Here is an 11699-nt window from a genome sequence, read left to right as displayed (position 1 = left end):
TTGATTCAAACCTAAAGAGTTTTGAAACCCATTTAAAGACACACACCCACTGGACTTCCTACTGAACTCGTGTGACTCTAATAAATTCGGTCGTATACACATGCAGGGCAGCTAGTTTAACCTAAGAATAGAACTAGATCTTGGCGTTTTGTAGCTATATCAACTAAGGAGTATAGATAAGTAAGTTTAGCAAAGGTAGATTGTTCTAGGGTGATTGATTGTGTGCTCATCCCATTTAATGCTCGCCAAGCTGCTGTTTATCCATTGCCCTGGCATGCCATGCAGAGCTGTTGCAAGGTGTAAATAAAGTATGATAGCTATAGAGCATGTAACTATTTGTACAATCTGTAATAGATAAGTTTTGCTTATTTCGTTATTCTGCAATTCTGTTATTCCATATTCCGCATTTTACTAACTCCCACAATTTTCCTAACAAAATAGGTTCAAGCCAATCAGTGTACATTTCAGTAGTGTTCGCTGTTGTGTGTTCTGTTAGATGATCAGAACTAACAAACACAACAACATGTTAACACCACAACAATCTGTTACTATTATTAGCTTAGTCACTGAAGCCATACAATTCACATCTCATCACATAATACATTAGCTCACCATATCCTTAGCATTGACATTAGTTCCTTTCTCAATTAGGAACTTTACTATTTCCTCTCTACCATTCGTCACAGCAACATGTAGAGGTGTACTACCCTGTGAGAACACAACAGTTATATGATAACATCACACACTTCTGGTGTACATGGTTTACAACATATTGGATCATTTGATGTGTTTACACTACCAATAGTAACTGTAAGCCTTTTAGTTACAATGATTGCTTTATGGAGGACTCTAAAGTATTGTTTCAACAAATGTTTTTTTTGCTTATCACAGACTTGTTACACATGTTTGGATTTGTGTTATGCCTCAATAGCCATTATCCTGATTTCTTTCAAACAAAAGGTGTTTACACTAGTGTTCCACCGATAATCGGATCAGTATCGCTGGAATAAAGGTTGAAATTGAAATAATAAACAGTACTGCTGACTTAAGTTGTAGAACAGTGAGAAAAACAAAGTTGAATAAAACAGTAAACTTTACACATCTGGCAGATTCTGGAATATTCTTCAATTAACCTTATAAATAGGCTGCTTTATTATTGTACTGCCTGGTAGTTTTCTGGTGAAGTTGTAATGCTGTTCTTCTGTTATACTGCTGCTGTTGTACTATATTGCTGCTGTACTATTGCTACTGTTTTATGATTAACAATATCTAATCAGCAAGTTGAAGTTGTGTGTGTTTTTTGGGCAATATCATGCCCAATCATATCGGAGCCGATATTGGGCTTTTGGTATCAATCAGTATCTGTTATTTAGGTATTCCAAATCCGATTAATAGCCACTTGCGCCAATCGTTATAACCATAACTATCATTATAAATGCTATGCTAGCAAAACATGAGGTATGACAAGTTGGAAATAGTGTTGAGCATTTTAAAAGCTGCAGGAATTGCTTTGTTAAACATTGAGCAACTACTACTTGCTACGTTTGCATGAAAAAGATTGAAATACTCTAATAGAATAGTCACTGCACAATAAAATATTCTAATAGAGCAGTCACACATTACTAACTTGAGAGGTGTATAAATTATACGGCAATTATCGGTATTGGTATCTGTATCGGTGAAAATTTACTGCTAGGTATCGGTATTGGATTGGTAGATATTTTTCTGTATCGGTGGAACCCTAGTTTACACTACAACAGACTCTATCTACTGACCTTCAACTCATTCCATGAAGCAGACAATAATATGCAAGTGATCACTCACAACTCTGACAATGTTTACAAACAATATAACATTTCTCCTAACAAAACAGGTTCAATCCAATCAGTGTACATTTCAGTGGTGTTCACTGGCAGCAATGAAACTGAGTTGGGTCAACCAGGTCATAAATTGACTGGATCATCTGGTATGAGCTGCTCCCAGATCTGACCCGCTCCCAGATCTGACCCAAACTGGATCACATGTGAAATGAATTAATTAGATTGACAATGTGGAAGTGCGTTAATGCGTCACGGTCTAGTCCTGCTGCAGCCCAGCTTCTTTTGTGAGCCACACCCACTTTTCAGGATTAGTGTTGCAGCAATATGTAAACTCACAACCATTTTTCAGTACTATTGTGGTCTTTAGGTACAGTAGAACCTCAAGTTATCAAAACCCCAATGTATCTCAGGCAATGGTAAAAGTGTTCAGATAAATATTTATATACGGAGTTCTGTTGAAATGCTCTAATAGAACATACACCTATACTCAAAATACTATAATAGAACAGTCATTTCCAATTCCAGATAACAAGGGTACAGATAACTGCTGTATGTACAAATCCATGTCCATTGCTCTTTGCAGGCATACATGGAGCCACACCCACTAACTGATTGTATTATACAAGGCATAGTCTAGTAGGCCAGCTTCTGTCATGAGCCACACCCACTTCAATATAGAGAGCATATGATACATTTTTATAGGCATATGAGTCATGCTAAATTGTAACCCTCTCAGCGAAAAATTGTCAAGCATGCATTTTGAGGAAAACAAGTTTTTAAAAAATTGGTGAAATTACACATGTTACAAAGAAAATTTTACACAAGGTTTAATTTAGCCATTACTCAGGATAGGAAGTGTTAAACCTATACACCATCGCATTTGCCTACTCATGGGGAGTTCAAAAATCTTTCAATGGTTTGCATGTCACATGCATTTGTTTATAATGTGGTAGACTTCAACAAAATCGCTGCCGTTTCTTCACCAAAACTGCCTTCATACGCCTATGCGCAAGTGACTGTAGGGCTAAAACTATACCTTGGTTGATCTGCCAATCCATGGTGAACATTGTAAGCCAAATTCCAACTTTGTAGACTAATCCAAATGGAAGTTATGGCTGCAAATGTAAACACCTGTAGTTTATTTTTAGTATAGTCACTGTACAAATCAATTTCCTTGTTCTTCCTACTGTCTAGCACTGTAATTCCAAAACTACTCACTATAATCAACTGAAACTTTGGTGAACCATTCCTTGAACAATGCAGATAATGCTGAGAAAACAAAACAAAATTCGGAGGTTGTGCGAACTAGACAGGTTTTTGCTGAGATGGTCACAATTATCAGTAAAATGTGTTGAAGTTTGCACAAAGCCACACCCACTTACAGGAAACATGTGTTGTTTATGTGGAACCATACCCACTGACATATTGTTAATTATAAGTTTAGTTTTCACATAGCAGCTACCCTTTGTACTTAACATGTTAGTTGAGTGTTCAAAATGTAGTTCTTGGTGCATGCCTCAGTTTTAATTAATCTGGATCTAATCTGGATTGCTATCTGGGTCAGTGGGTTATCTAGGTCAACAGTAGTGACCCGGTTTCAACACTGTTCACTGGTGTATGTTCTGTTAGATGATCAGAACTAACAACACAACAACATGTTAACACCACAACAATCTGTTACTAATATACACCACATCTCATCACATAATACATTAGCTCACCAGACTCCTAGCATTGACATTAGCTCCCTTCTCAATTAGGAACTTTACTATTTCCTCTTTACCACTCCTCACAGCAACATGTAGAGGTGTACTATTCTGTGGGAACACAACAGTTATATGATAACATCACACACTTCTGGTATACATGGTTTACAACATATTGGATCATGTGATGTGTTTACACTACCAATAGTAACTGTAAGCCTTTTAGTCACAACGATTCCTATTTGGAGGACTCTAAAGTGTTATTTCAACAAATGATTTTTTTGCTTATCACAGACTTGTTGCACATGTTTGGATTTGTGTTATTCCTCAATAGCCATTATCCTGATTTTTTTCAAACAAAAGGTTTACACTACAATAGTTACTCTATCTACACACCTTCAACTCATTCCTATAATAATCACTCACAACTCCGCCTGTGGCTACAAACAATACAACAATTCTCCTAGCAAAACACCAATCAGTATACATTTCAGCAGTGTTCACTGGCAGCAATGAAACTGAGTTAGGTAATCTGGGTCAACTGGGTCATAATTTGTCTGGATCATCCGGTCTGAGCTGCTTCACACATTATCTGACCCAGATTGGATCACATGTGAAAATAATTAATTAATTAATGATAGGTAAGTGTGTTAATGCATCATAGTCTAGTCCTGCTGCAACACAGCTTCTTTTGTGAGCCACACCCACTTCTCAGGATTAGTGTTGCAAACCCACACCCATTGTTTAGTAGTATTATATTTAGGTACAGTAGAGCCTTGGTTATCCGAACCCCAATGTGTCTCAGGCAATGGTAAAAGTGTTCAGATAAGTGAATTGTTCAGATCACATAGAGAGGATGTTGGACACGCTTTAAGCACCTCTAAAACTCTGTTTAGGAGGATAATACATCGATCTCAGTGTATAACTCACTGAATCATCATTGTTTTATTAATAGAATACATACGTGAAGATTGGTGAAGCAGTGTATACCAAACCACAACTTATTAGTTTCACTCAGAATTTAAGCACCGATTACAAAACAAAGTACATTGCCTCAAAGCCTTTACGTGAAGAACGATCCAAATGTCTAACAATCCCATCATTTTTCAGTTTAGTATTGCAACTATTGGGGATCACGTGAAATACAAAATCAAACAATGTAATTAAGGGTATATAGCTCACGTGAATGTATCCAACTTCCTCTGGATCATAATACATTTTATTAAATATACAGACTTATGTTCAAATACTCTAATAGAACATACACCACACCTGTACTTAAAACTTAAAATGCTGTAATAGAACAGTCTTTTTTTTAAATTTTTAATATTAGCCTAATGGCACTTCCACCTCCACATATCTAAAGAAGTAAACTATTTTTAATTTTTTTGTCTAAACACTACAGAAAAGGCCTAAATAGAGCCTACAAGCCTAACGATCAGGGTGGAGCAAGCCTAACCTCAGAAACAGCAAGATGGATAGCAAGGAGGACTACTGTAGACTGAGAGGTTGAACGTGAGCCTCTAAAGCATCTAACAGAGGGACCAGGGTAAAACCCCAAACAACACCGGAGCCAGCCCATCATCAAAGAATATGGGGAATTCCACTTTGCATTCAGTAAGTGAGCCAGGGGTGCTATACATCATGATAGCAGCTTTACCCATACCATCAGAAATGGAAACAACAAGAGGGGTAAAACTGCCATGCTCAATTTCACTCATAGGTATGACGTTTCTCACATTCATGTCAACAAAAGCAGCAGCAACAGTAGAAGAACGATTGGTTGCTGCAAAGTTGTTAAAGACACGAACATCAGAAAGGTTTTATGTAGAGCTGAGCGATAGTAGAAAATTCACTATCACGATAGATATTGAAGTATTATTCACGATACAATAATATCATGATAATTACACTTTGAATGATCTTCAGTCAAGTTCCAAGTATTCAATGCATGTTAAGCATAATTAACACCATCATAGATTATGGTTTTCTTGTAAGTGCATCAATTAGGTAATTAATTGCGTGGGTGATCGATATTTCTACAAGTTTTTGTTACAGCCTTGCAGCCAAACTTTTCCATAATAAAGCCAAGCAGTTATAAAACAGCTAAGTCAGCTTCTCAAGTAGCATTTTTAGTGGAATTCTAGACACTTTGCAAAGCGATCAACTAATCGCGTGGGCGGCCGATAAATATACACAGCTTGTTATAGCCTTGCAACCAAACATTTCGCAAATAAACAAGCCTGAAGAGTTACAAAACAGTTAAATAAACTTGGTAGCAATGTTTCTAGTAATCTTACAGCAATATCGCGCTAGTAAACTGTAATCCCATCCAAAAACAGCTTATAGCCGTAAAAAAAGTGCGCGTCCAAGTAAAGCAGAGTTAACTGCGACAAAAAGTAATGATATCATAATGCAGCCATGTGCGAGGTGTGCAAGCTGTAAAATTAATATTAGCTAATCAGATAATACAATGTTATTGTTAAAGTGTTAATGAGAACTATGTGGTGCTGCTAGTTTTTAAGTGTGTGAGCATCTTCATAAATGCCACATAAATTTAATTCTCAATAAAGCAATGTGTATAGATTCTCTGATAGTAATAAATAGTTTGAGTTTGGCCACCTTTCCTTTGTTCGTAGCATTGCTGTATACAGGAAAGGCGGCCAAACTCAAACTATTTATTACTATCAGAGAATCTATACACATTGCTTTATTGAGAATTAAATTTATGTGGCATTTATGAAGATGCTCACACACTTAAAAACTAGCAGCATCACATAGTTCTCATTAACACTTTAACAATAACATTGTATTATCTGATTAGCTAATATTAATTTTACAACTTGCACACCTCGCACATGGCCGCATTATGATATCATTACATTTTGTCACAGTTAACTCTGCTTTACTTGGACGCGCACTTTTTTTACAGCTATAAGTTGTTTTTGGATGGGATTTCAATACTTTTTGTTAGAATAAGCAATGCACTGTTGATAACAGTAGGTGAGTTTCCATGGTTTTGACAGAAACCCCAGATTACAGTGACAGAATATTAAAATATAACTGTAATTTTAGTGGCCAGGGCCGCCCACATTGGGGTATTTTGCCCCCTACCACAGCCCGAAAGGGGCCACTTGAATACCTGTTTAAAGAAAGATCGATATACTCTAATAGAGCAGTCAGGATCTAGACCCTTCCTTGCCCCTGGGCCCCTCTTTAACTCTTTTCCCTGGGCCCTCTAATTTCTCTGGACGGTCCTGTTAGTGGCATGCAACTGTAGTCAACTAACACCCATTTTAACTAGTAAATCCTTAACAACACTTTGCCTTTCATCTTGTACTGCATTGAAATGATCAAGATACTCTATTAGAGCAGTCACAAAACAGCTGTAACACAGCAATCAATATTTAGCATAGTTACAACTTCTGCTTAGCATCGGATTGTATAGTTTAAATTACTAGCTACTTACAAACTTTACAATATAAAAATATGGCACTTGTAGAAATGTGACTGTTCTATTAGAGTATCTCGATCTACTTCAAGCATTGACTAATTCAAGTGAAGAAGCTACGCCCCTGCCAAGAGATCTTGTGAAATGAAATGAGAATAGTAAAGAAAAGGCAAGTATGTACAGAGACAATAGAGGGGCGCGTAATTATGTCCTGTTGTAAATAAACGCCTTTAAAATTTATATTACTACTAAATAAACGCACCAGAATAGGCTTGTGTGGCTGTTGTCTCCAAGGTTGTCTCATTACTTGTCTTTTCGTGTTGAAGGGATTTAGTCGCAGTTGGTGAGTTTAACTATACATGTATTTGTGTTGTAAAACTTAATTGTAAAAAGGCGATTAGCACATAAATTATCATGATAAACATGTATTTGTCACAGTAGAGGCTCTCACGAAGTCACGATTATTACGAGACATTGGACCAGGGTAAAACATTTACTGCTATATTTAGAGGTTGTAGCGTTTGTATATCTTAGTATCTTAATAAATAATCCCCCATGATCACTAATCACTAATAGTACAGTGAAAACTGGTCATTATTCAGGCCGTAGGGACAAAATTTTCTAACCTTGCCTTTTAAAGAGGTGGCTGCATTATGCGGCCTTAAAAAAGGTAAGAAGCATGCTGTTCTAACTGGCTATAGAGATGGATTTAGTGTATGACAGCGTATGAGACAGTGAGTGCTGGCAGCAAGGGGGCAGCCAATCTGTTAGAGCACCAAAAGCACTGCTTCAGACATAGGCAGTTGACTGTCAGCCCCAAGTGTAAAAAGTTTCACTATTGGTCCTTATAAGCTCCTGATGAAGAAAGTGATGAAGTCATTATCCATAGGATATATTTTTCAGAGTATCCATTTCAGTTCTACAATATAGTAGCCAAGCATAAGATGAACATAACACAGCATTCCAGTAGTTTAGTGGTGACCACAACACTGCCTGAGTTAAACTGTGGTGAGATTTGAGACTACCAGAAGCCCTGGAGTGTCTTCAACACATGAAATACCAAATATCTACCGTATAGCGGGTTATTTTTGAAACAGAAATTTTCGCACAAGAAGCAAAATCTGAAATTCGAAAGATTTTAATTTCGAAGAGTGCATATTTCGAAGTCCAGATGGATTTCAAATAAATGGAAATTCGTGTCATAAATTATGAAGATGCGTGAATGTTTGCCGAAAACTTACTTACTGATGGAATATTCCCCATTCCTGTGCACTGGAAAGAAGACTGAGGGAATCTCGGGTCGAGTGAATTCACTGGCACGATCACGCTCGATCATAGCTAGCTATCCTACCATAGATTCTGGTATCAATTCCCATTCAGTTCTGGATCACCTGTTTTCTGGTTATTGGTACAGCAATGATACAGTTTACCCATTAACATCAGCAATACTGAGCTAAAACTCGAGGAATACACGAACGAATCGCCGAAAGTTGGACGGTTGCTTTCACTTGTGGGAATTTATTTTCGAAAAACAACCGGACGTGGGAATTTATTTTCGAAGAGAAGGGCCTCTTCGAAATATCCGAAAATAAAAACCTTTCGAAAATTACCAGCTATACGGTAATGCCTGGCTTTCATCCACAGTGGACCTGTCTTGGTGGCCACTTGTACAGAAGGGAAACAGCTGCCACACAGTCTTGCGAGCGAAACAGCTAGTTGCCACACCCCTTAATTATCAATTTGTAAAATCTTTAGCAAAATTGTGTGTGCGAGCAAGTGTGATGTGGCAGTGCCGTGTATATGGTTGCTGCCTAGCAGTGACACATCACGAGTATTGAAGTCACAATGCGTTACTGTATCATCCATCTAAATACAATCTCTGAATGTGTCATTTTGTGTAGAGAGCAATCTTCCACAAGAAGTGACCTGCAAGTTTCAGTGTATATTGTTAACCATTAATATTGTTCACAATATTGTGAACTATATGTACAGTGAAACCTCACTTAGTGGCCACCTCTTTAATAAGACCACCTCATTATATTGGCCACCTCTAGTAGGTCCCAAATATAGCTAAGCATTACTTATGACCTCATTAATAAGGCCACCTTGTTATTCAGGCCAAATTTTTTGGTCTCACAGCCTGCCATATTAATGAGGTTTCATTGTACTTATGTGAATTTTTATTTTTCGTAACTTTTCTTCAGGTTTACTGATGGGCACTATGAAGCATTGTTGACTGGTACGTGTATAATGTGGTGACTTGAAATGCTAAAACAGTACGTAGCATGTCTTGTATGTACATGTAATGTGTTGTAATGTGTCCACACATCCACACATCTTAGAAATAAATATAATTGTATTCTCTATAAATAGTCAGTTCCATTGTGCCACTGGGTCATAAGTTGGTTGAGTATGGATCATCCAGGGCACTTGAGTCACATTTTGTCCTGGCCAAGTGGATCTCATCCACTGACAGAATATACAGGATCAGATCACATGTATAAATTACGGTGGAACTTGTTTATTGCCACCTTCACTCATTCAGCAGGTAACAGTGTATAAATTCTCAATTGGAATTGGCTTTTCAAGAGTGGTTGTCTTTCTATACTAGTGGCCATTAAGATAGGTTGTACTGATAGAGTGTACATACTAGAGATGCAACAATATCCTCCACTTAGTGTCGTTTGATAGTGATGCAATGGAGACTATGTATTATTGCATTTAAATACTATACTATTATATTGCAACTCTAGCACGTATTCATAACAGGAATGTTTGTTAACTGTTTAGACATACTGGAGCCACACCCACTCATCTGGATTCTACAAATGGAGTCATACCAACTTGTTGTCATCATACTTACTCGTTACTCCCATTGTGTTTGGATGAATATACATGCCGTCATGTGAGACTTGCTACCATGGCGGGCCACTGGAAAACATTTGCATAGCAGTTATATTACAGTCATTATTGTACAATTCTTACATTATTGTTGTGAAAAGTGTTTGGTATTCATGTGTCTCCTCTGTATGTTGTAATTACATGTGGAATTTGGTGTGGGGGTGCTATAAAATGCAATAATGCATGGTGACAATTGTATTAGGCGATTTTGCACACTTCCTTTTAAGCTAGCTACATGTGCTAATTACTCACAGCTTGTGTCAACAACTGGTAACCGCAGTTGTACTCTTGTGTCATTATTTAAGCCGCGCCCTTAGAGGACAAATTATGTGGGGGCGACTAATTTCAAATCGAAGGATGGTATGCAGCACCATAGATTATATCTATGGACTATAATCTATGGCAGCACACTTCTTGGTTGCTATATGTACTGATTAACTACATAGAGCGCCAGTTCATCAATACCCAGTGACCGCAGTTGTGCTCTGCATCATTCTTTAAATTCCGAGTAAAATTCTTAGAGAGCAAATGACGTGGGGGCGACTAAATTCAAATTTCAAACTAGCCATTCTCGAAAACAAATGTTTCAATCTGAACGAAACTTTCAGAACAGTTTAAAGACACATTGCCCTACATGCCAAGCGAGTATTGCGGAAAACAACAATCTGGGATTTGTATTTAGCCTCTAGGTCGACTGAGGACGACTGAAACTTCGTTTGGTGCTGAAATCACGACTGTAGGGTAATCATGTATGGTGAAATCGATGATGTGAATCTTGAGGTGATTGAGTGAATACTGAAGCGATAACAGGGCGATCAATGTTTGGAATGCACAAAGGAACGCAAGGCATACATCTGCGATTGCGTCTAACCGCATGCGATTAAAAAAAAAAATGAAACTTCCCCTTTGATGTCGGCAACCTCGATCACAAAACAATCGGCATGGATTTTCTTCACTGCTTGTGTGGTAGTTACTAGTGACACGATGAGTTCAACTCCAGAGTTTCAGAGGGATAGCGTAAGTGACAGGTGTATTACAGGAAGGCCGAATTTGACAACGTTCGTTCTTGTAAAATCCTCACATAGTGGTCGCGTCATTTATTGTCTGCGGCGCGCGTTTCTGCTTTACTGGCCGCGCGACTCACTACCGTGAGTCTTGATTATCATATCGCGATTATGATTTTTTTGATCGTGAGTATCGAACTATCGCTTTTATGATGTGAGCATTGCCAAAATCCTGCAGCCCAGATCTCCACTCTAGCATCATCCTCAACCACAACAGAACGATGTTGTAATACCTACACAGAGAGCGATTGTAGGTGGGGCTAAATTTACACACCATGACACACATCACATAACAATTTGGCAGTCAGATCTCTAGATAGGAAAAGCACCATGTGTGCAGCTAAAGGCAAGGGACACAGAAAAATCTTTGCCACACACACAGTGAGAAGGTAGATTGGGTGGGGCTAAGTCATAACGGGCACTGTTACAGATACTGTACACTATGGACAAATACTCTAAAGAACATACACTAATAGTAAGGATTACAGTGAAACCTGTGTATTAAGGACAACTTGGGACCAACCAAAGTGTCCTGATTATCAAGGTGTTCTTGTTCTGATTTTCCAGGTCAGTTTACATACAAACAGATACTTTTGTACCATTACCAAGTGTCCAGATTATCCAGGTGTCCTCATTTTCAAGAACAGGTTTCACTGTAGATGATCCTACAACTAGTAAGCCTCATCAATATTAATGATACATCAAGTGTGTCTGTAGTGTAGGTATGTGTGTATGTCTAGTGGCTACAGTGTGTAGC

The 11699-nt window shown here is 37.9% G+C and overlaps 1 protein-coding gene and 1 long non-coding RNA gene across 2 annotated transcripts; one reads left to right on the top strand and one right to left on the bottom strand.

The window, feature by feature from the left end:
* Window positions 1-500: 500 nt before the first annotated feature.
* LOC136255263 (26S proteasome non-ATPase regulatory subunit 10-like) lies at window positions 501-4092 on the bottom strand. The gene is made up of 5 exons (XM_066047989.1): window positions 4031-4092; window positions 3923-3989; window positions 3542-3637; window positions 613-708; window positions 501-506 (listed from the first exon to the last, which is right to left on the bottom strand). Exons 1-5 carry the CDS (start codon window positions 4090-4092, stop codon window positions 501-503), a joined length of 327 nt encoding a protein of 108 aa, XP_065904061.1.
* Window positions 4093-6990: 2898 nt separating this feature from the next.
* Window positions 6991-10044, top strand: LOC136256860 (uncharacterized). The gene is made up of 3 exons (XR_010701678.1): window positions 6991-7320; window positions 9182-9253; window positions 9768-10044. It is a non-coding gene; the product is annotated as an uncharacterized lncRNA (long non-coding RNA).
* Window positions 10045-11699: the final 1655 nt, after the last annotated feature.

Source organism: Dysidea avara, chromosome 5 (genome assembly GCF_963678975.1).
Source record: "Dysidea avara chromosome 5, odDysAvar1.4, whole genome shotgun sequence".
NCBI classification, from domain to species: Eukaryota; Metazoa; Porifera; class Demospongiae; order Dictyoceratida; family Dysideidae; genus Dysidea; species Dysidea avara.
The sequence above is the reverse complement of the archived record's forward strand: the minus strand, read 5'-3'. Positions and strand labels throughout refer to the sequence as shown.